This window comes from Rhizomucor pusillus (genome assembly GCF_041956525.1).
Source record: "Rhizomucor pusillus strain CBS 183.67 unplaced genomic scaffold VTP01scaffold_27, whole genome shotgun sequence".
NCBI classification, from domain to species: Eukaryota; Fungi; Mucoromycota; class Mucoromycetes; order Mucorales; family Lichtheimiaceae; genus Rhizomucor; species Rhizomucor pusillus.
Genome location: NW_027192169.1, coordinates 88,728 through 112,370, shown reverse-complemented (window position 1 = coordinate 112,370; position 23,643 = coordinate 88,728). Strand labels below are relative to the sequence as shown.

The following is a 23,643-nucleotide window of genomic DNA, read 5'->3' as shown; positions in this document are numbered from 1 at the left end:
TTTGGGCAAAAGACGACCGATCATTGGGCAAATGCCAGCCACGAGTGTACTGTACGTACAAGAACCAAATTCAGAAGCCAGGGAGGAGCTAACCAACAACCAATGCTCGGCCTTTAAAGCCTTTCTTTTATTGCTGGCTCACGAGTATTGAACTGACCAATGATGTTGGCTTCTTTCAAAGCGTAAGTTCAAGCCGTCGGCTATAGCAGTTGGAAAAGCTAGAAATTTGTAGACAACACCAGTCATTTGACAGCCGAGAACTAACCTCTGATGTCTGCGCTTCTGCTGTACTGGATTTGATGTCGTCTTATAATGTTCAGCTACACTCTTTCCGGAAACTGATGTCGCATCTTCTAAAATTTTAAAATACAATTTATACAGAAAAACGACATCTCAATACGACATTAATTCTTGGAAAAAGTGTACCTCTTGCTGAGCAAGGAAGTCGCACAGATCTATGCATGAATGATGGTGTGACACAAGCTCGGAAGCTGACAGTTTTCTTTTGGGCTCCCACCTATTCGGCATTATTACAGAGGCTGCGTGCCGTGTCGCACTGCAAATAGGAATTTAGTCTTTGCGATCGTCTTCTGTCTACAAAAAATCATTAGACGATTTTGGATGACACTTTTTAAGGTGTAGTCATATACAATATAATGAATGTGTGGCGATGAAAAATTGCAAATATTCTCCGGAGTTTTGATTGGACCATGCGAGAAAGACACCTACAAGGAAGATTGGAAGGTCCCATATGTTTGTGAATAAAGTGCCCTGAATAAGGACGGCAACGTTTGAATACACGTTGACGTGATAAAGCCTGTCACCGATATAATGTTATCTGTGCTGTTCTCGAACATTGCATTTTTTCATGGACTTTTCAGTCGAAACAGAACTGTGCAGTATTATGTTCTATTTTCACTTATTTTTTCAGAAAGGTATCTACAATATTTAAGCGTCTTTGACTAGACGCGCTACCAAGTCACCAGAAGACAGAGAGTCTCCTTCCTGGATTGGTACGTGCTCTACACGACCGGCCACAGGTGCAGTCACTACAGTTTCCATCTTCATGGCGCTCAATACACAGACAGGGTCACCAGCCTTCAAGTGTGCGCCGGGCTTGGCACGGACTTCGATAACGACACCAGACATGGGTGCAGGAACGTCGCCTGGGTTCGAGAGATTCGCCTTCTCGCGGCTGATATGCTCAACCGCGGCGTTCTTGTCGACAATACCGACAACACGTGCTTCACCGTTCAATTCAAAGTAGACATCGCGCTTGCCAGTACCGTTCATAGGTCCGACAGCCAGCAACTTGATGATAAGAGTCTTGCCCTCTTCGATCTCAACATGGAATTCTTCACCGAGTTCAGGCTTGGCCAAGAAGTAGCGGGTAGGGACAACAGACAAGTCACCGTACTGTGCAACCATGTCGCGGTACTCTGCAAACACCTTGGGGTACAAGGCAGCAGACAAGACGTCGTAGTCGGTGATGTTGTCGTATTTCTCTTGAAGCTCCTCCTTGAGTTTGGCAAGGTCGAGAGGAGGCAAAGAGGCACCGGGACGGCCGTCGATGCGAGGAAGATCACGGACGATGTGGGAACGCAAAGGTTCAGGGAATCCTCCAACGGGCTGGCCAAGGTAACCCTGGAAGAATTCGACGACAGAGGTAGGGAAGGAAAGAGTGGAAGCACGTTCAATGACATCCTTGCCGCTCAAGTTGTTGGATACCATGAACTGGGCTAAATCACCGACAACCTTGCTTGATGGAGTCACCTTGACAATATCGCCACAGAGAATATTGGCTTCAGCGTACGCCTTCTTGATCTTAATCCACTCAGAGCCAAGGCCCAACTGTTGTGCTTGGAACATGAGGTTGGTGTACTATTGTAAAGAAGTTAAATTGGTTAGATCCCTCTGCTTGAATACGATCTTTTGCAGCATTGTATACGCGCCTGGCCACCGGGCATTTCGTGCAAGTAAACTCCAGAGTCTGCAGCCTTGACGTTAGCCTCGAAGCAAGAGTACAACATGCGGCATTGCTCCCAGTACGCATTGATAGCTTGGATATCTTCCATGCGGATACCAGTACCGAGGTTGGTCTGTTCCAAACCGGCGACGATAGCGCCCATGGCAGGCTGGGAGGTCATACCGGACATGGAGTCGATGGCAGCGTCGACAACATCTGCGCCTGCAGCGGCGGCAGCCATCATGGAAGCAACACCGGTACCAGCGGTGTCGTGAGTGTGAACGTGGATGGGCAAGTCAGGGAACTTTTGACGGATGGTGCCGATCAAGAGCTTGGCAGCTTCGGGTTTCAAGAGACCAGCCATATCCTTGATGCCCAAAATGTGGATACCTTCGTTGACGAGTTCCTGGGTAAGGTTGACATAGTAGTTGATGTCGTACTTTGTCTTCTCGGGGTTGCAGACATCACCAGTGTAGCAGATGGTAGCCTCAACAACACCACCAGCCTTCTTGACAGCATCGATACCAAGGCGCATGTTCTCGACATAGTTGAGCGAGTCAAAGATACGGAAGACATCCATACCAGCCTTGACAGCCTTCTCGCAAAAGTCGTAGACGACATTGTCAGGGTAGGAGGTGTAACCGACAGCGTTGGCACCACGGAGCAACATTTGGAAGGGGATGTTGGGAACAGCCTTGCGAAGCTTGATGAGACGCTCCCAAGGATCTTCGTACAAGAAACGCATGGCGACGTCAAAGGTAGCACCACCCCAGCATTCAAGCGAGAAGGCGTTGGAAAGGGCATGGGCAGTGGCAGGGGCAACGCGAAGGAGATCTGGGATATGGCAGTTAGCAAATCATCGGCAAATAAATAAAAATGATTGATTTTCTCCGGGCTTATCCTACTTACCAGTAGTACGAACACGAGTAGCGAGCAAACTCTGGTGAGCGTCTCTCCAGGTGGTATCCATGATCAAGGTACCAGGATAGGCACGGACAGCCTTGGCAAAGGCCTCAGGACCTTGTTCAACCAAGATTTTACGCCAGCCATCAGTGGGAGCAACGGAGATATCGACAATTTCGCCGCGAGCATTCTGCAAGACAGGAAGTTCGATTTCGTGCTTGAAGGATGGTTCGCCAATCTGGCCCTTGATCTGGGAGCCGTTGACAACAACGTCACCGAGATAGCCCAAAAGACGCTGAGCACGGTTCTGGTATTGAACAAGACGGAAGAGATCGGGGGTGTCGTCGATGAAAGTAGTCCAGCAGTTGCCATGGATGAAAGTGTCGTGGGTTAGCAAACGCTGCAAGAAGGGAATGTTGGTCTTGACACCACGGATACGGAATTCAACGAGAGCACGAACGATCTTGCGACGAGCGACTTCGTAGGTGGAGCCAGAGCAAGTGACCTTGACAAGCAAAGAGTCGTAGTGAGGAGTGATGATAGCTCCAGCGTAACCAGCACCACCGTCGAGACGGACACCATTGCCACCAGATGAGCGGTAAACTTCAATTTTACCAGTGTCAGGTTGGAAGTTCTTTTCAGGATCTTCAGTGGTGACACGGCACTGGATAGCAAATCCACGCTGACGGATGCGTTGCTGGGTCAAACCGAGCTGAGGAAGCAAGGCACCAGCAGCGACCTGGATCTGAGCAGCGACAATATCGATACCAGTGATTTCTTCAGTGATGGTATGCTCGACCTGGATACGGGGGTTGATTTCGATAAAGTAGTAGCGTCCCTGGTTGTCAACCAAGAATTCGGCGGTACCGGCGTTCTTGTACTTGACGGCCTTTGCGATCTTGACAGCATCGTTGAGGATGGCTTCACGGACGGTGTTGTCCAAGTTCTTTGCGGGCGCAATTTCGACGACCTTCTGGTGTCTACGTTGCACAGAGCAGTCGCGTTCAAACAGATGGACGACGTTACCGGCACGATCGGCCAAAAGCTGAACTTCAATGTGGCGTGGTTTATCCAAGAAACGTTCAATAAAGACGGTGCCGTCACCGAATGCAGACAAGGCCTCGGACTTCGCACGGTTGAATGCGTCCTCGAGGGAAGCCTCGTCGCGGACTACACGCATACCGCGACCACCACCGCCCATAGCGGCCTTGATAATGATGGGGAATCCATATTCTTGAATAAATGCCTTGGCTTCAGAGAACTCGCTGACGGGACCAGGAGTACCGGGAACAACAGGGACACCGCATTCCATGGCTGTTGTCATATGCGCACAGAGGGATCAGCAAAAAATTTCCCATAGGGACCAGACCTTATCTCTATTTTTCTGTTGCACTTACCGATTTGACGAGCCTTTGTCTTGTCACCCAAGCTCTCAATGACATCGGGGGAAGGACCAATAAAGGTGATACCAGCAGCCTCGACCTTGCGAGCAAACTCTGCATTTTCGGAAAGGAAACCATAACCAGGGTGGATCATGGATACGCCTCGTTCCTTGGCAATGCGAACAATCTCATCTTGTGCTAGGTAGGCGCCGACCGGGGTGAACTGACCGATCTTACCAATTTGATAGGACTCATCGGCCTGCAGAACGTGATGTCAGCAAATACACATCAGATTTACCGTAGAAATGTATATATACCTTGTATCTGTGCATAGATAACCGATCTTCGTAAGAGAAGATGGCGACTGTCCTCATGGAAAGTTCGTGTGCTGTGCGGCAAACACGGATGGCGATTTCCTAACAGAGAAGATTTTCGTGTTTCAGTCCGAGAGATCCTGGAAGAAAACCACCACCGTTCCCCCCTCTCTTGTTGAGACGTACACCACGGTTGACGACCATGAGCTTGCGGAGGTTGCCCATGACCTCGCTGTTTCTTCGGATAGTTTCGACGGAATGTTCGCGGTGTGGCATATTGTGTCAGTGTTGTTGTATTACGTTGGTAAGCCAGTTACTCTAATGCAAAAATGAAGATATGAAAACAGAGTTTGTAAGATAAGACGAAAGGAAAAAAAAGAAAACAAAAAGAATGCCTCCTTGCCCCCATCCAGGATATAAAGGACACGACCGGTAGAGGCCAGTGGTTGATTTCATATGATGACATATGGAACGGTGGATGATGGCCATTATGCAAAACAAGACACCCCGTCCTACTCCGGGAAATTACGCGTAGTTCACGCATGACAACGTTGAGCTGATAGAGGATAGGGGGAAAGAGGCAAAGGCAACGAGCAGAGGACGGGCAGCGTACCTGGGAGAACCGGGGAATTGCTTGAGAAAAGATGAGAAGATCTCGAAAAACGACTGAAAAAATATAAAAGAGATTCAGATTGTTCATCCACGATATTGAAACGCCGCTTTATCATTCACCCCCGACAAGCCACGTTTCCAAGGATTCCTGTTGTATCGGCCAATGGAAATTCACCCCGCTGCTGGGCTGCCCAACCATTTCCTGCATCAATTTTTTGTGCTCTGATAAGGCCAGTGTAAACCGATCTACCGAAAATTTTCCAGTTTGCTCCTGCGAGATCATCGATAAGTAAACTGGAAAACAAAATCAAAATGAATTAAAAAGATCAATCTTGTCAAACATTGAACTTCTGCATCGTGACTCACCACTCAATCCACCCAGCAGATTATTCCCGACCCCTTTGGTCCGGGTTCTGCCTCAAGAGGAAGGAGCAACACCTCAAGAGGAAAGAGGAAAAAAATTGTTTGACTCGCACGTATGAAAGCACAAGCACTCGAGCCCAAACGCACATGTGTTTCCGGCGAATTTCCGAAATAAAGACAATTGTCAACTCATAAACTTTGGTAACCGTGGGAAAGTAGTTGCTTTTTTCCTACTATGCTCCCACTCTCTCGGTCCTGCCGTGCGTGCATGCATGGATGCGCGCGCACTTTTTTCTTTTCTTTTGTGCCTGGATAAGTCGCTTAAACCTTGATGCGCTTCAATCGGCGTTCTTTTTTCTTCTTTTCGGATTTTCCTATATTGGCAACTTGACCCAGATATCTGCACCGACAAAAGGACAACAAACTAATTGGGGTTGCATAGTACGCGGTGGAGAAAGGGAATATCGACATGTACGCGAGAGAAATGACGTGCATGGGGGCGATGCAAGTGTTCAGTGTTGCAGCACGCTTGTTGAAATTTAAGGTTTCAGTCTGACAGAGACCAAAAGGCAAATTCACATGAAATTAAATCTTTTAGTTAGCAGCCGAGTAACTTATCCTTTTTTCTTCTCCAAACGATTGGAAAATTAAAAATCATGGCTCTATGTACAAGCTTGCTTTACATGGCTGGAGAAGACCCCAAAAGCATATAGAAAAAGTAGGCATCGTTACGTTTGTGAGACCTGCTGATAGGCATGGTGGCTTTCGCGTTTCAGACTAATAGAACATCCCCGTCACAATGCATGTCAAGTTTTTCCTTGGCAAGTGTACATGTGACCACCTGATCGACAAAGTGTATTCTTATATATAAACACACACGAGAGCAAAAAGACAATGTGGGATTATTATTGTAAATTATTTCTTTATTAATGAAGTATACCAAAATGTAACAAGAAAATCTCCAAATCCTGCCAGCCACCACCGATGCGAACAAGCACCTTGTGCCGATCTGCCGTTGCTGAAGCCGAAGAGGACGACGTTGATGCAGCAGACCGCCTCGAGTCGCGACCCGTGTAGCTCATCAGTTTGCATGTATACAGTTTCTTGCTGCCGCCCACAGACGGGCTCAGCTCATTTCCAAAGAAATAGTACCTGCCTGTCCCAGGCGGTCCTTTCTGGCAACGTATAGCTATCGGGCTCGAGTTTACTATTCGTGCTACGTGCACATCCAGGGGATCTTTGAGGTCGGGTTTGTAGGGCGGATGTTCTGCTGCTGGAGCAGCGGGAGTTTTCCTGGATGGTGGCCAGGGTTCATCATCGTAATAATTATCTTCATCTTCCTCGATAGAACTAAAACTACTACGTCGCAGTTGCGGTGAAGGGGTGCGTGCATGGATGGGTCGGTGGCGGAACATCGGGGAGGCGGTACGATGATGTTGCATTAAGGCGGGCATGGATTGCTTCTTGCGTAGTGATGGTCGTGAAGAAGGAGAGTTGGTGCTCGGGGATGGCGGGGAGCTATCTGGCACAACCATAAAGTTATTCTAATAATGTTCATCATTGTTTTTGATATGGTAATACTTGCAGCATGTGAGCAGCAGCCGTCGCTGCCTGCGGTGATCGATGTTGCATCGATGATCGTGGCCGTGGAACAAGTCCGGGCGAAGCAACTCGTCCGCCTGATGAAGGTGTCTTGGGTCGTGGAATAAGGGATGGCGTACCTGCGCGCCGAACAGGCGACATGGCTCTTTCGCGGTTAGGATAATTTACTGGTAATGGTACAAGCGAATCACCGTGATGATGCCGGTCCATACTGCTTTTCGGTCTCGTAAGTGTTGTGGAACGAAGCCCTTGACTAGTTGGATTAGGTGTTTTGGAGCGAGGTGGCAGATCTCGTTTTGCTTCCTCAGCACTTTGCTGCGCTTGTCTGCGTGCAAGCGTGCTTTTCGTCGGTTTCATCCAAGACGCTCTATCATCCTTTGCTGGCTCGTTGACGCTCGGAACCATACTCTTCCGCCGTGTCGTTGTCGTTGCGGTTGTTGCTTTCTCCTCTGATTTCCACAAGGGATCCAGTGTCGAGAAATCTGACCTTTCGGTTTTCACGCTAGAGTTCCAGGCAGGTCGCTCTGGTGTCTTGGACTTCCTTTGCGTCGTCATTGCCGTCGTCGGCCGCGGCAACGACGCGCTCGAAACACTCGAGGTATCAGAGGAGCTTGATCTTAGCAAGCTGCCAAAGGAAAGCGGACTGACTGTCCTCTGTAGTCGGCCATATGTGCCGCCGCTACTTGGTGACCCTGCCTGGTTCATGGATCGCCACATTTCACGTCCGCCGCCTGCACTGTTTGGTGTAGCACTGCGTCCTCTGCGAGTTTCGTCATACATTCCCATCGGACTACCCGTTCTAGAATAAACAGGCCGAGTGACCGAGTTTGACAGCGGGCTCTTTGACCGTCCCAGCGGCGCGATTGGATCAAAGTAGTCGTGGCTGGACGGTTCAGGGCTTCTGTATCGATTATCCTTCCAGCTTCCTACACTGCGATCGCTTCTGTCGCTGAGTCGAGACCATGCAGGACTGATCGGCCGGTCGGATTGTCCGACCAACATCCTCTCTGTGTCTGGCAAGTGCCGCAGCCTTAAATCATCCATCTCTGCTTTCAACGATGCCCACCGTTGCAGCATGCTCTGGTGCCGCCGAAGCGTCGAATTGTCGCGACCCACGCGTGCAGAAATGCCGCTGCCGAGCATCGCAAGCATCCGATCAATGGATGGAGTGTAGTACTTGTACTTTGCTTCAAAGTTCTTTTCAACTGATCTGAACTTGTGATGATCAACGGGAGGTTGCTGAGGATTGTTGTATCCTGCAGATCCAGTCGAGGAACTCGGCGACAGGGAAACATTTGTCCCGTACACTTTCGTTGCATTCCTCAGAGCACTCTTTGGAAGCATCTCGCTAGACTGTTGTTGCTGCATGGTTGTTCCTGTCGAAGATGAAGATGATGCCTGCCAATCTCTTATCTGGTTAATGACAGCGTAGCACTGAGCCGAGGTCTTTTCGAGACCATCCATCATGACATCCACTTGATCCGCGACTTGCTTGAAGACCGTGAGCCAGCGGTCTTCCTTGAGACCGTATTTCAAGTCGTCGATTTCTGATCGTAGACTTTCCCATCGCCCTTGCACCATCGAGTGCTTCCTCTTCAAGGTTCCATGCTTATCTTGGGGCGGGTCATCTGACATCATGCGTGCATAAATCCGCTCAATTTCATTGAATACAGGCTCGACCCTCTGATCAATCTCTACAAGCAAGTCCTCTTCACTTTGCTGGGACCGGGTATCACTTGAAAGAGACAAGGACGGGGAAGGCATAGTCTCGGTGCTAGACAGCGAGCTTGCTGTGGATGCCAAGGCCGCTTGTTTGCGTTCGTGGTACTGGAATATGAGAAGCGAGACATCGTCTATCTGCAGCAAGATGCGCTCCATGGCTGATGCCAGCTGCCGCTCTTCGTTTGCAAGTTCAATCTGCTTCTTGACCGACGCAACAAAGTGCTGCAATCCGGACCACTCGGATTGGATCTTGGCCATTGCCATTTTGGCCGCCATCTTCCGTTGCTGCGTTTTGCCACCGTTGGTTTCATCATCCAAAAAGTCATCATCGTCGTCCTCGTCCCCGCTTTCGTCAATGATTTCTCCAACTTGCATAAACATGTACAAGATCGGCTGCAGCTTTTCCAAAGCAGCATCCAACTCGGTCGTGTCCATGGGAATATTCTCATTGTCCTTGACATTTTTCTCCAGCGTGTAAACTGCAACATGCGCTGTACCTAGCCAAGCTCCAAGTTTTTCTGTCACAACATCGAAGCGGTCGAGCATGTCGCTGGTCGTCAGCGTATCTCGAAGTCCAAGGATGCTGTGCAGTTCCTTGTCGGGTAGCGACGCATTGCGTAAACTCTGCAGTGCTGATTCTTCTTGTATGCTTATAGATGGTTTCAAAGTAGTCGGACGGGCGGCGATGGTGGTGGACATGGTGCTGCTTGGAGTAGCAACAACAGGGTCCATGGTGTTTTTTGGGGGGTGGGGATATATAAATTTTCTATGGAATAGTACGTTGGAATAGTTTGCTTCAATATTTTCAGTCCCTAGACTCAAAAAGTAACAATTACTCGGTACTTACTTGTCGTCTTTGTTTTCCTGCACTGGGTCAAATGTCACCTACGATGATGGCAGGAACAGGATACAATCAGGGTAGAGAAAGGCGATCGCCCGGTAGTTGCTACTGTCAAGATTGTTACAGACAAGAGTTTAGAAATACAGGTGCGTGAATACATACATTACTGTCAGTGATATATAATGTAAGGGTAAAACGGTGCGTGTGGATAAACTAACGCTGGTATACAAAGAAAGAGAGAAAATGCTGCTGGTCCCAAACCAGAACTGCAGGCGCGTGGTTTCCTCTGTGGGTGTTGAATGTCCGCCCTTTATAAAAACACATATTACCCAACTAGGGTTCCGCTCATGGCGGGGCCGATCATTTACCAGAAAATAAAACACTGCTGCTATGTACTTTACGATGCAAAATGCAAAGCCATGCGACAATTTTTCTCTTCCTTTTTTTCTTTACATGAGACTATAAACTATAGGTACAGCTTGATTAATTCGTCACTCACACCGCTGGGCGTCAAGACACCCAGGTCTGTGAGCAGCAAGGTGACATATTGCGGAGGTGTGTAGTCTACAGATGGATTTGTAGCTGCTAACTCGTCTACTGATTCTGGGTGGGCGTTGCCAAGTGATTTCCGTCTCGTTGTGAACTTTACAATTTCAGGCAAAGGCGCTGGAAGATCGTACTGGTTCAAGGGGTACACACGAACAAATTTGTAACTAACAGCAGCAGCAACAGCGGCGTTAGCATTACACTAGTGCTTACTCCAGTCTGCATGAAGAAAAGCTAACCTTTCAGCCACTGCATATACGGGCTTTCCGAGTGCATTTGCAACTAATGCAATTTGATATGTACCGATCTAAAAAAAAATAAATAAATAAAGCACTTATTTAGTACTTGCCAGCTTACCAACGTGAGACCCAATTACCTGATTGATGACACCGCCGTTTTCAACTACACCTTCGGCGCCTACAAAGACCATGTCTACTTTATCTACAATGTAACCGACTGCCGAGTCTAGCACTGCTCGGCAGGGAATCCCTATTTCCCTCAGTGCCTTTACTGCCTGCAAACTATGTGTAAGAATATGGTTAGTTAACACGGTACAACCTTGAAGAACCAATTTAGTACCCATACCCATCATTGCCTGGCCGACCCTCGGTGACATAGACCTTGAAACGCTTATTTTGCACATTGGCTGCATATTGCAAGAGACTCATCACCACACGGGAGTAAGCGTGTACAAGTACGACTGCGTTGTCGTTAATGAACTGTGCGCCGACTTCAGCAGCTTTAAACCTTGCAGCCGATGCTCGATCCAAGATAAGTGCTGATTGTGACAGTAACCGCGCCTTGAAATCCTCGAAACTACGTGCATCTGAAGAAAGCTAGCAACAACGACGAATATATATCTCAGAATCTTTCTCTCTCTCTGCAACCATCATTATCTCCTTTTTTTTTCTATCGTACCGAAAAATCGTGCGAGTTGCGGGTGACAAAGCGCATAAATAGATCGACACCGGCAAGCGTAGCGATCGTAGCTTTGTGTTGATTCTGCGGCTTACGCGCTTCTCCTGACTGTGTATGCGATTTGTCTCGTAGCAGCTGTGCAGCGCGCTCTAGTGTCTCCATAAATTCTGACATTGTGGGTGCTTTTTTTTTTTCGTGTTTTACGTTAGCGTTGAAAACTAAAAGGTGGGGCAAGCGCGCGGTGCTCTCTACCTGTGTTCTGGCGCACGAACTCTGTCAAGGCTTTGAATGTTGCAACAGGAGTCGAGATTTCCTTCCAGCTCGGTGTTAGTGAGATTTTCCTGGTAGCAGTATACACCGAGTATTTACATGATCCTGAAGAAATTTCTGGTACGATGCGATTACATCGTATGCAGGGTTTTCTGTAACAGCCATAGCAGTGTGAAAAGAGAAAGATTTGCGGTGTAAAGCCCGTCGCCGATAATTCAAAAATCTTTGGTTTTCACTTATTGAGAGATCATTTGCACTGTTTAAAGCGTATGCCTGAAAGATCCACAACATATAAAGAGAAAGTACTTTTATAAAGAGTATATTTTCTACTATTAAAGCTACTCCTTCTTGGCATAAATAAGACGGAAGCGAGTTGAAACCTGATTGGTCTCTGCTTCTTTGAATGCCTGCTTAACTACGGCATCGTATTCATCAGCCGTAGCACTTGTCAGTTTGGTGACCATCGGTTTGACTGCATTGAGTGCCAAGCCTTGTATGGAAAGAAACATCTCGCCAGGTTTGCCTCCCCAAATACCTAGAGGAATGTCGTAATCGATATCTTTAATGTCAATAAAGTCGGCGTCTGCGAGAAATCCAGAGATCTTGTCAGCGATGAACGAATCAAGCCGGCGTTTCGTCATGGCTTGGTCGACTATCATAGAATGCAGCGACGAACTATATTTTAGATACACTCGATCCAGCAAGAATCATCATTGTTTACTTACTCCATGAGGCAATTTGCGAGAAGGCCGGACCAGCATTTTTGTAATCGTTGACAAGCTCCATAATTTCAATAGCTCCCCCTGGTTTTAGCACTCGCTTCATTTCTTGCACTGAACGCACATATTGCTCGACAGAAAGGCCCATCACGAGGAACCTCTGGAACACAAAGTCGAACGAGGCATCGTCAAAGTCGAAAGTAGAACCAGCATTCATAATCCGAAACTTCACGTTGGGCGGTATATTGGTTGTAGGGAACACATCGGCCATGTCGACTCCAATAAATCGCGAGCGCGGGTACAACCTTGCCATGTCCTGTATATGAGAGTTGTTAGTAAAAATCAGTTGCAAAAAGGAGGTATCACTTTTGACTTGCCCGTGTCCACCAACCAGGGCCGCAACCAACGTCAAGAACATGGATTCCTTTTTCCAACTTATCATGTATATCACTCTTGTACAGGCTGCATAGATACCCAGTTAGAAACCTATACAAAGGAAAAAAATCATTCGATAGCCAACCCTCCGAGCACAATTCTACATACAAGAATCCCAATCAATAGAGGAATAAACTTGAGAATTGTAAGAAACTTACTTCCACATCTCATGATTCAGCTTGAGTCTATCCACCTCGCCTTGATCGCTGGGGAGGATGTAAGCAATATCTTTATCGTCGGCGATCCTGCGACCCTCGTTCCATTTGAAGGATGTCTTTACAGTCTGCGGCTTCATCGATATTCGAGAGCAATAAATGGAAAGTTTGACCATACGCATTCAAGTATTTATAGATTTTTAATTGCATGTATCGGCGTGCATGCTTCCATTCATGCAATTCCCAGCATATTATTGGCCCGAACAAGCGAACAATGAAAATGCCTGGCTTTTTCTCCCATCGCCCCACCACGCAATGTCCGAATCCACGCCCTCTGACTATGTAAAGCTGATCAGCTCTGACGGTTTCGAGTTCATAATTCACCGCGAGGCTGCTATGCGATCGGGCACAATTAAGAACATGCTTGTAGGACCTGGTAAGTTTTACCATCCTTCGCGCGTGCGCATGCAACCGACACTGAACCGGACAAAAAACAGCGCAGTTCAAAGAGTCGATTGAGAACGAGATCCCGTTCCGCGACATAAAGTGAGTTATAACCTGCATAGCAACCACAAAAACGATGCTTATAACGGAATACAACACAGAGCAACGATTTTGGAAATTGTGTGCAGATACCTTTATTACAAGTGGCAGTACGAAGGCAGCGTCACCGAAATACCCGTATTCAAAGTCGATCCCGAAGTTGTGCTGGAGACCTTGATGACAGCAGATTTTTTAGAATGCTAAAAGGAGAGAGGGAAAGAAAGAAAATGAATGAAAACAACAAATTTACAATGTCTTTTGCTTTATTGTAATCACAATGTAGTATCCCCGTACGAAAAGTAGCATAATTTAGAGGAACGAGGCCTATGCATAGTTATTGTTGCGTGAGCATTGGAGAAAGAACATGGACCAAATTGCAAAAGAAAAACTTACGCGTCGGCTGGCAGCCTCCATATCGCTCTCGGAGACCGCGTGCTTTTCATCTTCAGTTGGGATTTCATACACACCACCGAGAATCAAGTAAGGTCGATAAGCGAATGCAGTCAACTCGTCCATCGAAGTAACGCCGGACAAGACCAGCACGGGGTCGATCTCTGAGCTGATACCGGCAACAATGCTGTAAACAAAAAAAAGTGAGATAACTGTGAGACTGAGGATAATAAACAACAAATCAATTCCATACTCTGTATCCATGCGGTCACCGATGATGCAAGTCTCCAGACGAGAGAGTCCGAGGACGCGCTGAGCGTAGCGCATGATCAAGGCGGAAGGTTTACCACAGAAAAAGGCCTTGGTTCTAGTCACGAGCTCGACACAGGCGGCGAACGCACCGCAGGAAGGAATCTTGTTACCCTTGGAGTCCAAGTTCTCAACATCGAGGTTGGTGGCAATAAGTTTAGCACCGTTCTGGACGAGCTGCACCGCCTTGCTGAGCTTTTCGTAATTGTAGGACGGGCCTTCGCCGAGGATGACATAGTCGGGATTGTGGTCGTTCATAAAGAAACCCTTGTCGTACAGCGCGTATGCCAGACCAGGCTCGCCGATAACGTAGCATGTACCGCCCTACAATGGATAGATCTGGTCACTATGGGGAACAATGGATAATAGAAATGGATTTGACTTACACTGGGCAGCTGCGAATGGCAAAACTCGGCAGTTGCCTGACCAGCCGTGAAAAAATGGTCTTCAGTGACCTCGATACCAAGACGGCTCAGCTTTTGTTGCAATTCGCGCGGTGTAGGTGCCGAGTTGTTTGTCAGGAAGAGATATTTCTTGTTATTCCTGTTCAAGAATTCGACCAATTCCTTGGCGCCGGGGAGCAATTTTGTACCCTAGAGCGATCAGTGAGTGAAAAGATTGTTCTTAACACACACACATTGGTCCGTACGTACGTGATAAATAACGCCATCCATATCAATGATGTAGCCCTTCTTTTGACGGATCGCATCCAAGCGTTCGTTGTGAATGACCGGGTCTCTCAGCAGCGCCCAATCCTTTTGGATAGAAGCAGAGTTGGATCGGCCCAAGCCAGCACCGCCAGAGCTACCTGCATCCGTGTTTAGACTGTTTGCAAAGTTCTGTGCCAGGTCGCGGGACACGCTCTCGTCCGCGGCGGGGTCTCCAGCTTGGGTAGTGCGGATTTCTGGGTTGTCACTCATGATTTGTAGTAGAACGTGAAGGATAAAGAAAAGAAGAAGGAAAAAAAGACGCGTCTTGTCTTCATATCCTAGGGACCCTAGCTTATATCATCCTCACCTTTTCTTTCGACAACAACTCAGTTTTCACCCGGAGAATTCGCCTGGTTACCAGGGGTTATTCCCCCATGCGTGGTGTTTGTAAAACTTTTTTGACGTCGTGGATATTATACTAATTGTATAAACAAAAAACGCTCTACAATTATTGGAAAAAACATGAACTAGGTGTACATACTATGCCTTTCCTCTCTATTTATCTTCCTTGACAGCATGGTCCCATTCTTCCTGTTCTTCAGGCTTCTCGACAAATTCAGATCCGCCTAGCATCTTTCGTAACCGTGACGTTTGCCTAGGCACGATAACCTGAAGCTTATTCGAAAATTCCTGGAACTTTTATTCAATGGCCTTGTCAGAAGCAAAGAAAATGTAGATGTGTAGACCTGGAGGCCACTTACATTTCGTACGTCTAGCCAATACCCGACGGCGGTCGCTAGGACACCGGCGCCTGTTAAGGCTAGCAAGGTACCGTATCCCAGTGTCTTGAGTGCAAAGAGCCGTGCTTCACGTTTTGCCACCGCGTATTCCTCGGGTGTCATTTTTGGCGGCAGTGGTATGCTGTTGGTGGTAGCGGCAGCAGCAGCAGCAGCAGCGGTAGAGGGTTGCGTAGGAGGAGGGGTAGGTTGTTGAGGCGGCAGGTTAGCTTCTTTGGCTTGCTTTCGCTTTGTATAGTAAATGGCACCCAGGAGACCAGCTCCAAATGCTGACGCAGCACCGATCAGCAATGCCCTCGTCTCCATTTTCTTGGACTCATTGGCCGTCTGTTTCGCAGCGATCGTTTCCGATCGATCAGACATGGCAAGTTAAAGATGTGTGTGTGTCTCTACTTGACAACCTCCGACTCCAGTCCCAAAGAAGAAGAAATTAAAGCAGCATTTAGAGTGGTTCTGTGGAGCATAGTTGAGAAGGAAAAACATGCTTCATTGTATTATATCTGTGGGAGAAAGAGAAAGAAAACATGCTTTCTTCTTTTTCTTCTTGGGCATACTACTACTTATTTGGGGGCCAACTCGTGGGGGCCGTAAAGAGAGAGAGAGGAAAAGACACAAATTTAGACGATTAAGACGGGTCTTGTGTGAAAAGTAAGAAAAAGCATGAAAAAATATTTCACTGAAAAAGGTAGAGAGTGATGCGTGTTGCGTGTGTGTTGCATGTAAGATTATTAGAGGTTGCAAAAGTTTGAGAATGGATGGTAAGACGACGAGGTGGACGATTGCTGCTGCTGCTGCTGCGAAGACGTCGGCTGTTGCTGCTTAGTTTTATCTCGCTTTACACCAGCGTTGCTGTGTCGATGGATCCTAATGTGTTGATTCAAATTGTCTGAGCGAGAGAAACGTTTGTGACAATTTTGGTAAGGGCACTCAAACGCTAAATCGAATTAAAATTTCATTTTAGCATGCATGCAAATTATTAATCCACCAAGGACTTACGCTTTTCTAGCGTGTGGATAGAGCGAATATGACGTTTGAGATGCTCTGATCGTTTGAATACCTTGCCGCATCCTTCTATTTCGCAGGTGAACATGCGAACACCGTGCGTTGGTACATTCGATACACGTCTGCCCCTGGATCTTGGCTGCGGAGGTGGAGGTGGCAAGCTTTCGTTCTTGTACTCGCCCGAGTTGCCCATCCACGACGGTACATGGGCCGATCTAGCATCACCGTTGCCAATAAACGGTGCAGCAGCACTTCCATACATGCCATTCAGCGTATTACGTCGATATCCATACATCTTATCTGCGGCACCGCAGTCGGCAGTGGAAAGCAAGGGCGAGACAGGAGTGACAGGCCGGGATATGGAGGAGGAGCATGAGGAGACCGTCGAGACCGTGTTTGATGGCGAGGAGGTGGTGCAAAGGTGTCCGAAACTTTGAACCATGCCAGCGGGGCTATTCATTGCACCTGCAGCATCTCGCTCGCGAGCCTCCTGCTGCTGCTGCTGCTGCTGCTGGAGGTTCATGTATGGATATCCAAACCCATCAAAGATGGCTGTGTCGGCTGGTGATCTATGGTGACGATGTTGCTGCTGTTGATGTTGCAACGGTCGCGCGATCGGAGAGCTTGGTGGATATGGCACACTCAGAGGATGTAGCCCTATCCCGTTGCTAGGTGAAGGCGTATTCGGTGGATGAGTCAATGTCGGGGGTGGAAGCATATCTGCCGCCGCTGTCGTTGCAGAAAACGCAGAGCTATGATGGCTGTTCTGTTGACCCATGGGTTCCTGCTGTCGAGATTGATGTTGCACAGCAGCAGCAGCAACGTTGTTGCCAGCAGCATGATGGCTGTCATTTATAGCATCGGTGTGCATCGATGTCATTCCGTTATCGAAAGGCGGCGGTAACGTCGCTGGTGAAGAAAGCAGTTCGGCGTAGCTGAAGAGACGCTGTTGCTGGTGGTGTTGCTGATCGTTCTTGATATCGAGAGTCGCCATATTCTTGCTACTGTTAGGTGGTGAACAATCGGACGAAGAAGTGAAAGAGGAGGACGAAGAAACAGTGAAAGTAGGCGACGCTTTGATCCCGTTTGCGGGGCTAACTGGTGTCAATGCGTTTTCTTGCACGTCGTCTGTAGTAGAAGCAGCAGCGAGAGACACCGTGGCACGAGGGGATGACATTAGGAGATCAAAGGGAAAAAAAGCTTTCAAAAGGGGAACGCCTTTTGGGATTATAAGAGATTTGAAAAGGAGTCTGGACTTGCAAGCTTGTCTAGGTATTATACTTTTAGCATGTGCTTGGGAGGGGTTAAATGCAAACGATGAATTTTAAATGATTGCTACAAAGAAGTGAAAAGGCCAAGAAAAGAAAATAAATAGTAATAATACAACATGACAATAAAATATCTATATCCAAGAAAAGAAAATAGCCTTGGGAAAAAGACAGGATCATGTTTTTTTAACAAGAAGAAGGAGTGATAACCTTGGATTTGCAAATCAGGGTCCTTACACGAGTTCGCATGCACCTGTTTGACTTCTACTCCCAGAAGGAATTTAGCTTTTCGGAAACGTCTCCCTTGAGAATCTGCACCAAAAACAGGAAAAATAAGTGCTCGCCTTTTTTTTTAATTTGAAGTAACTCTTTTTTATCAGAACCCCAAAGTGGGGTAGGGAGAACGACAATGGGATCCGTCAAAAACTCACTTTGCGCTAACTAGTTTTGGTAATGGCCAGAGAATCCACTTTGCATTTTCCAAAATGGTGGCATCCTTACTCGTACACTATGGAAACTCATCCGCATTTCATTCATTTTACTTTTTTGCTTACTGGTAAATAGCCAGACATCTGTGTTCTCTTTCTCCAAATGATCTGGATTTTTTTTTTTGCTGCATTGCAATTCGTACCAGCTAGTGCTTGGCTATACTGTTTGTCTTATTAAGGCGGCTACTTTTCATACACAGCGTAATTTTAAGAGCTTCCAGGTCTGTGCTATATACAAGATTGACATCATTGTCAAATATTGAGACATGGCACTGCTTGCGCTTTGTTTACTGATGCATGTCGGTCAAGTGCACAGATGCTGGTGGTGGTAGAAGAGCTACAAATTTGGAATTCAAGTGTCATGCTTACAGCGTGCTTTCTTCGTTTGCTCAGTGATACGGCTTGTATTCCCAATTGGGCGAACAAGCGTGGTGTGTATGTCATTGTCATATCATGATCACTTGAATTACGGATGTGCTTTCAGAGACAAGAAGCCCATCGATAACATTATTACACCGCGGTTCAGCTGAGTAAGTTGCTAATGCAAGGGTAATGTAAATACATGACAGCTTTACAATTATCATCAAGCCTTATAAAGTGGAGCGTCGGTCCGATAGATAGTTTTGATATTCTGAGATGACAATATACCTGTGATTTACGGATATCTGACACTCGGTCATTGACTGTCACGAAAATTGGCCAAAATACGTGCGAAAAAAAAAAATTGCTCGTGATTTTTCGAGTCAAGCAGTGCTCCTTGTTGGATCGAAAAATTGACTGGCAGCTGTTGTTTCCTTTTGTTCTAGAACATTGTTCGATAGCATAGACACTTTTGGGGAGAGCAGCCCGAAAAAAATAGAACCAAACCCACCAATATACCATAATAGAAAGTGTAGTACAGGATTCAAGAGCTTGCCATATGCTCTGGCTCTTTCAATCTCCCATCTACAATTTCTCTCGCTAATGCTCAACGGAATTTCAGACCTGCCAGGTTAACCGCCCTGCCGCCGCCGCCGACGACTATTGTCTGAATATCACACCTCTTGTTTTTTACATGTAACCCGACCCGATATTGTCCCCCACGCACTACACCATATGCCTATACCCGCAGGAGAAGACAACCAAGCGGATCCTGATACACCGCCACGACAACAGCGAATGCAGTACTCACAACAACATCAAATACCACAGGGACAGTCAGAACAACTACTACTACAGCAGCAGCGGCAAGAAGAAGATACATCATCACCTTCCGCTCGCCAACAGAAAGTTGCCCAGTTTTTGACAGACTGTAATCTTTTGCAATATTACCCGCTTTTCATTGCAGAAGGGTTCGATCAAATAGAAGCGGTCAGTCTAGATTACTCGCGGTCAAACCCACAAGCAAACAAAAAGTATACTGACTGCGTCCTTGAAGGTATATGAAGTGACGGAATTGGATCTAATACAGATGGGTGTCAAACGAGGTCATCGCCGGGTATGCAAAGTAATAATGCTGGATGTGACGAACTCCTATGTAGCTCACAGTATTGCAACTCAACCCAGTTACTGCAGCGCGCTATTGCTAACGCTAGAGGATTCACAAGTACGCCGCCGGTTTACGTTCACAGCACCCCGTACGGAACATTAGCAAGTCCCGGCAATGGTAAGCATTAAAGGCCGGTATTGCTTTTTCTTCCAGCGCTGTTAAGTTTTATCTTTCGTGGTTACAGAGTTCCCACCGCCAGTGGCAACACCGCTGCCAACACCAGCAGCAGCAGCAACCGCAACGAATATCAATCCCCCTATGTCTACAAACACAACTCAACCTACCGCTGCTGCTGCTGCTGTCTCACCTCCGCATCTGCAGACGCAGACAACAGCTACTTTACCCTCCATTGGATCACTCTTATTTTTCCACCATACACCGCAACCCTCGAGCAGCAGCAGCAGCGTCAATACCGCGTATCAAGCTGGCGCTGGGAACGCGGCGCACAGCAGTTTATCCTCGACAGAAGAAGATAATGCGCCTACCGAGAACGTAGACCGCGGATGGAAACGTAAATACCAGCGCCACGCCAAAGCCGACGTCAACGCGCCTATCAAACCACCCTCTGCATACGTGATGTTCTCCAATCAAGTGCGCGCTGAAGTCAAGGACCAGAATTTATCTTTCACGGAGGTTGCCAAGGAAGTAGGCGAGCGATGGAAGAACCTGCCTCCAGAAGAGAAAGAGCAATATGAACGGCGCGCAAGTCTCGCTAGAGACGAGTACACTGTCGCCTTGTCACGGTACAAGCAAACAGAGGAGTACAGGGTATGTTGAGGAAGCGGGTATATTGTACTGATGTGGAGATGCTAACGCGCGCTTCCTAGGAGTATCAACAATACTTGAACGATTTTAACTTAAAATACGGTACTCGAGGTACGTATGCACCATCCATTGTCTTGACACACTCGCCTGATACGTATACATCGTAGCTGGATCTTCGAGAAGCGGAAGAAGACGTGCGCGACGACGCGGTGGTGCCAACCCATCCCCGAGCACGATCGCTGGTGCTGTCACTGAACCCCAACCATCGCCTTCATCTAATACGCCAGACCCTGGATTGCAGTGATATATGCAACATTCAAATATTTTCATCATCCACACTTCATCTAATATCGAAAAACCATTGATTGTTGTTCTATGTACATTTTGTTTTCTTCCCATTTGAAAATCTCTCCCTCTGTGTATGCTATTATATGAAATTTGCAAAGCCGTTGCTCAAGACAAGTATTTACAAAGACGATAAGAAATCATCGAGTCCCAGGCCGCTTGAAGAGGATGCTTGCTTCTCATTCTGCTTGCGGTTTGCAAGCATGGCTTGCAGGCTGTTCTTTTTTGGTTTCTTTTTCTTCTTGTTGTCCTGCAGTCCTGCTCCTGCTCTTGAGACTGGAGATGGTGTATATGCAGCAGCGATAGGCGCAACGGGTGAACCAGATGGCGTTTTTTTGCTGATGGTAGTAGTAGTAGTAGTCGTAATAGCAGAAGATGATGCTGGTATAGACTGGCGGGTATCCTCATCATCCATTTTTGTAGATTTGACGTATGCAGGCTGCGAACCCTGCAAGTAATACTTGTGATGGCATGCGCCGCATTCATACACAAGTCTGTTCTTTTTACTGCGTCGTCGCTTTTTGCAGAGTGGCTCGAGATCTACGGTGCAGTTGAGTCCTGGTGCGTAGATCTGCCCGCATTTTGGGCACGCTGATCGTGCAATCAATTTGGTGGCTGCTGTTCCTTGCTGTTCGAGGCATTGTTGAAACTCGCTCATGTAAAATCTCGACAGCGACGGACACGTTGCAAACACTGCATGACTTGCTTGGTACAGATAATCGAGACGCCCGCTTTGTGCTTTGCTCGCCATTATTCCCAAAAAAAAAGAAAAGATCAAGTGATTTGCAAAACGACTACTGCCTGGAACTGACGGCCAATAGATTTTCCCTACGTCCGTGCGCGTCCCCCACCCCGAGATTGTGTAAATAGATGATTGCAAAGGAATGCTCTTGAGAGGTCAAAAAACGGAGATACTGCATCCCATCACTGCTGTGTAAATGCTCTTCGTCTCCTTTCGCCGCTGCGATGCATAAACGGTGAAAATCATGGGTCGATACTTCCTCCTATCTCCCCGTCTTCTTCTTTCGTATAGTCTTTGCAGCAACATGCGATTCCCTCCGTCCACCCTACAGTATCTGATGTACATAGCCACACCGAGCGAGTCTGCAAAAAATTACACGAAACACTGGAAGATACTTTGCAAGGTATATGCCTAAAAAGGAAAATCATTATTTTGGGGAAACAGAAGAAAGTTGTAAGCTACTGGTATGTACAAGAAGAGGAAAGAGAGGTTTTAGAGATACATGGAGTAAATGGACGTTAAGTGGAGGGAAAGTAACATGAACGCTCGAGAGACAAGTAATACAGAAGGAGATAGAGAGAGAGAAAGAGAGAAAAAGAGAAATATGAGTAAAGAAAAAGAAAGAAAAGAGAAGAGAAAAAAGAGAAGAAAAAAAGTAAAGCAAAGTGTAGTAAAAGGATGAGGGATATTAAGATACTCGAGAAGGCACGGGTCTGGATGGAGGGGAAGAGTAGTAACGACCCATGGCGGCTGGTCTCGCAGTCCTGGAGGTATTATCGGAAAGCTCTAGGATGTTGGAAAAGGAAGATGGAGGAGGGAAAAACGCTTCGTTCATGCGATCAATGTTGTCTTCGGGAGAAGAGGAATAACTTGAATGCTCAGATGAAGAGTTTTCACCGAGGCTTCGCAGCTCCATCCAAGCGTCTGGTTGCATCACGCGCGATAAGCGGTATTTCACACCGAGATAGCTCAGATAATTAGATTTTGGAAACACTCTGACCCTTTTGACGCCTGGAAAGTGGGTATCCTGGATATCGACAAATGTCCCTCCCAGATTTAACGTCTGCTCCAGCTTGGATTGGTTCTCGGCATCAAAAGGTACCCATTTGGCGTTCATAAATACAAGCCAGGTGAAATATGCTGTGGATTGCTGCTGCTGCTGTTGCTGTTGCTGACGGCTGACCGACGGCGGCGGGGTATAGTCCGTGGACGACTGCAGTGCCTGCTCAAAGGCATATGGATGGTTTCGAATATTGCTGATCGTCATGGAAAAAGTGCAAGAGAAAAGATAGAAAAAAACGATGTTGTGAATATGCGATGTGTAAATGTGTGTGTGTGTGTGAGTGTGCGTTTTGTAACGAGTAAAGAATAAAGAAAGGAAAGCGCAAAGCAAAAAAATGTTGGTCTGTTTATATCTTGGAAACGCGAACGCATGATCCAATCACACTTCCATCGTGAGAACTGGTTCTCTCGCCGCCCCCAGCTGTTGCCTGCCCGATGATGATCTCAAAGGTGCCTAACACCCCCAACTACGACGTTGCAACACTTCCCCCCCAAGTCTTGTTTCCAGGGCGCGCCAGGAAAAGGGCGGGACCATAAAAGCCCTCTGCTGAGCTTCATTGGGAGGCACATGAGACACGGGAACTCTTTCTAGGTGGGAGCATTCCCTCTTGTGCAAGCTGAGAGAGATCGATGCAAGGATGAATCTGTATTTACGCGCTAGCATTGGCATGATTTATTCCCACCATTACACACAAAAGTGTAAATTAGTCCCTCGTCATGGGCCCATCCACTTTACTTTTCTGAACTCATTATGCTCAAAGAACCAGATTCACATCTGCGGCGATCACCGTTTTGAGTTTCAAAGGTCAGGCAGGCTGGGTGAGTCACTCCCTTCATGTGGGACAAGATACCCATTTTGGACCTAGTGGCCCTAAATGAGCACTTCCACCCACTAGATGCAAGCACTGATATGTACCCAGTGTGCTTTACAGTAAAGTCATGGATGCAAGCTTAACAGACAAAGCACGCATCCTCAAGATCAATTTTCACCCTTTTGGGAACCACA

At 47.2% G+C, this 23,643-nt stretch overlaps 12 protein-coding genes across 12 annotated transcripts; 3 read left to right on the top strand and 9 right to left on the bottom strand.

Moving 5' to 3' along the window:
• Window positions 1-948: 948 nt before the first annotated feature.
• Window positions 949-4,841, bottom strand: VTP01DRAFT_5974 (uncharacterized protein; the record flags this gene model as incomplete). The annotated part of the gene is made up of 6 exons (XM_069384823.1): window positions 949-1,881; window positions 1,953-2,800; window positions 2,876-4,183; window positions 4,267-4,510; window positions 4,569-4,667; window positions 4,752-4,841. 6 exons carry the CDS (start codon window positions 4,839-4,841, stop codon window positions 949-951), a joined length of 3,522 nt encoding a protein of 1,173 aa, XP_069234842.1.
• Window positions 4,842-6,466: 1,625 nt separating this feature from the next.
• On the bottom strand, window positions 6,467-9,596 carry VTP01DRAFT_5973 (uncharacterized protein; the record flags this gene model as incomplete). The annotated part of the gene is made up of 2 exons (XM_069384822.1): window positions 6,467-7,058; window positions 7,126-9,596. The coding sequence occupies 2 exons, from the start codon at window positions 9,594-9,596 to the stop codon at window positions 6,467-6,469; spliced, it is 3,063 nt and encodes a 1,020-aa protein (XP_069234841.1).
• Window positions 9,597-10,171: 575 nt separating this feature from the next.
• Window positions 10,172-11,604, bottom strand: VTP01DRAFT_5972 (uncharacterized protein; the record flags this gene model as incomplete). The annotated part of the gene is made up of 7 exons (XM_069384821.1): window positions 10,172-10,418; window positions 10,491-10,558; window positions 10,628-10,772; window positions 10,837-11,087; window positions 11,170-11,351; window positions 11,422-11,510; window positions 11,564-11,604. The coding sequence occupies 7 exons, from the start codon at window positions 11,602-11,604 to the stop codon at window positions 10,172-10,174; spliced, it is 1,023 nt and encodes a 340-aa protein (XP_069234840.1).
• A 173-nt stretch (window positions 11,605-11,777) lies between these two features.
• Window positions 11,778-12,888, bottom strand: VTP01DRAFT_5971 (uncharacterized protein; the record flags this gene model as incomplete). The annotated part of the gene is made up of 5 exons (XM_069384820.1): window positions 11,778-12,091; window positions 12,165-12,474; window positions 12,536-12,620; window positions 12,679-12,693; window positions 12,752-12,888. The coding sequence occupies 5 exons, from the start codon at window positions 12,886-12,888 to the stop codon at window positions 11,778-11,780; spliced, it is 861 nt and encodes a 286-aa protein (XP_069234839.1).
• Window positions 12,889-13,063: 175 nt separating this feature from the next.
• Window positions 13,064-13,495, top strand: VTP01DRAFT_5970 (uncharacterized protein; the record flags this gene model as incomplete). The annotated part of the gene is made up of 3 exons (XM_069384819.1): window positions 13,064-13,184; window positions 13,246-13,294; window positions 13,354-13,495. 3 exons carry the CDS (start codon window positions 13,064-13,066, stop codon window positions 13,493-13,495), a joined length of 312 nt encoding a protein of 103 aa, XP_069234838.1.
• A 105-nt stretch (window positions 13,496-13,600) lies between these two features.
• On the bottom strand, window positions 13,601-14,910 carry VTP01DRAFT_5969 (uncharacterized protein; the record flags this gene model as incomplete). Its single annotated transcript, XM_069384817.1, has 5 exons — window positions 13,601-13,615; window positions 13,685-13,868; window positions 13,935-14,314; window positions 14,377-14,583; window positions 14,644-14,910. The coding sequence occupies 5 exons, from the start codon at window positions 14,908-14,910 to the stop codon at window positions 13,601-13,603; spliced, it is 1,053 nt and encodes a 350-aa protein (XP_069234837.1).
• Window positions 14,911-15,195: 285 nt separating this feature from the next.
• Window positions 15,196-15,800, bottom strand: VTP01DRAFT_5968 (uncharacterized protein; the record flags this gene model as incomplete). The annotated part of the gene is made up of 2 exons (XM_069384816.1): window positions 15,196-15,336; window positions 15,402-15,800. The coding sequence occupies 2 exons, from the start codon at window positions 15,798-15,800 to the stop codon at window positions 15,196-15,198; spliced, it is 540 nt and encodes a 179-aa protein (XP_069234836.1).
• Window positions 15,801-16,165: 365 nt separating this feature from the next.
• VTP01DRAFT_5967 (uncharacterized protein) lies at window positions 16,166-17,616 on the bottom strand (the record flags this gene model as incomplete). Its single annotated transcript, XM_069384815.1, has 2 exons — window positions 16,166-16,371; window positions 16,434-17,616. 2 exons carry the CDS (start codon window positions 17,614-17,616, stop codon window positions 16,166-16,168), a joined length of 1,389 nt encoding a protein of 462 aa, XP_069234835.1.
• A 1,674-nt stretch (window positions 17,617-19,290) lies between these two features.
• On the top strand, window positions 19,291-20,792 carry VTP01DRAFT_5966 (uncharacterized protein; the record flags this gene model as incomplete). The annotated part of the gene is made up of 6 exons (XM_069384814.1): window positions 19,291-19,545; window positions 19,613-19,672; window positions 19,741-19,840; window positions 19,908-20,491; window positions 20,551-20,599; window positions 20,656-20,792. The coding sequence occupies 6 exons, from the start codon at window positions 19,291-19,293 to the stop codon at window positions 20,790-20,792; spliced, it is 1,185 nt and encodes a 394-aa protein (XP_069234834.1).
• Window positions 20,793-20,954: 162 nt separating this feature from the next.
• Window positions 20,955-21,584, bottom strand: VTP01DRAFT_5965 (uncharacterized protein; the record flags this gene model as incomplete). The annotated part of the gene is made up of 1 exon (XM_069384813.1): window positions 20,955-21,584. The coding sequence occupies one exon, from the start codon at window positions 21,582-21,584 to the stop codon at window positions 20,955-20,957; it is 630 nt and encodes a 209-aa protein (XP_069234833.1).
• Window positions 21,585-21,912: 328 nt separating this feature from the next.
• VTP01DRAFT_5964 (uncharacterized protein) lies at window positions 21,913-22,257 on the top strand (the record flags this gene model as incomplete). The annotated part of the gene is made up of 2 exons (XM_069384812.1): window positions 21,913-21,978; window positions 22,099-22,257. The coding sequence occupies 2 exons, from the start codon at window positions 21,913-21,915 to the stop codon at window positions 22,255-22,257; spliced, it is 225 nt and encodes a 74-aa protein (XP_069234832.1).
• A 6-nt stretch (window positions 22,258-22,263) lies between these two features.
• On the bottom strand, window positions 22,264-22,842 carry VTP01DRAFT_5963 (uncharacterized protein; the record flags this gene model as incomplete). The annotated part of the gene is made up of 1 exon (XM_069384811.1): window positions 22,264-22,842. The coding sequence occupies one exon, from the start codon at window positions 22,840-22,842 to the stop codon at window positions 22,264-22,266; it is 579 nt and encodes a 192-aa protein (XP_069234831.1).
• Between the last annotated feature and the right edge of the window lie 801 nt (window positions 22,843-23,643).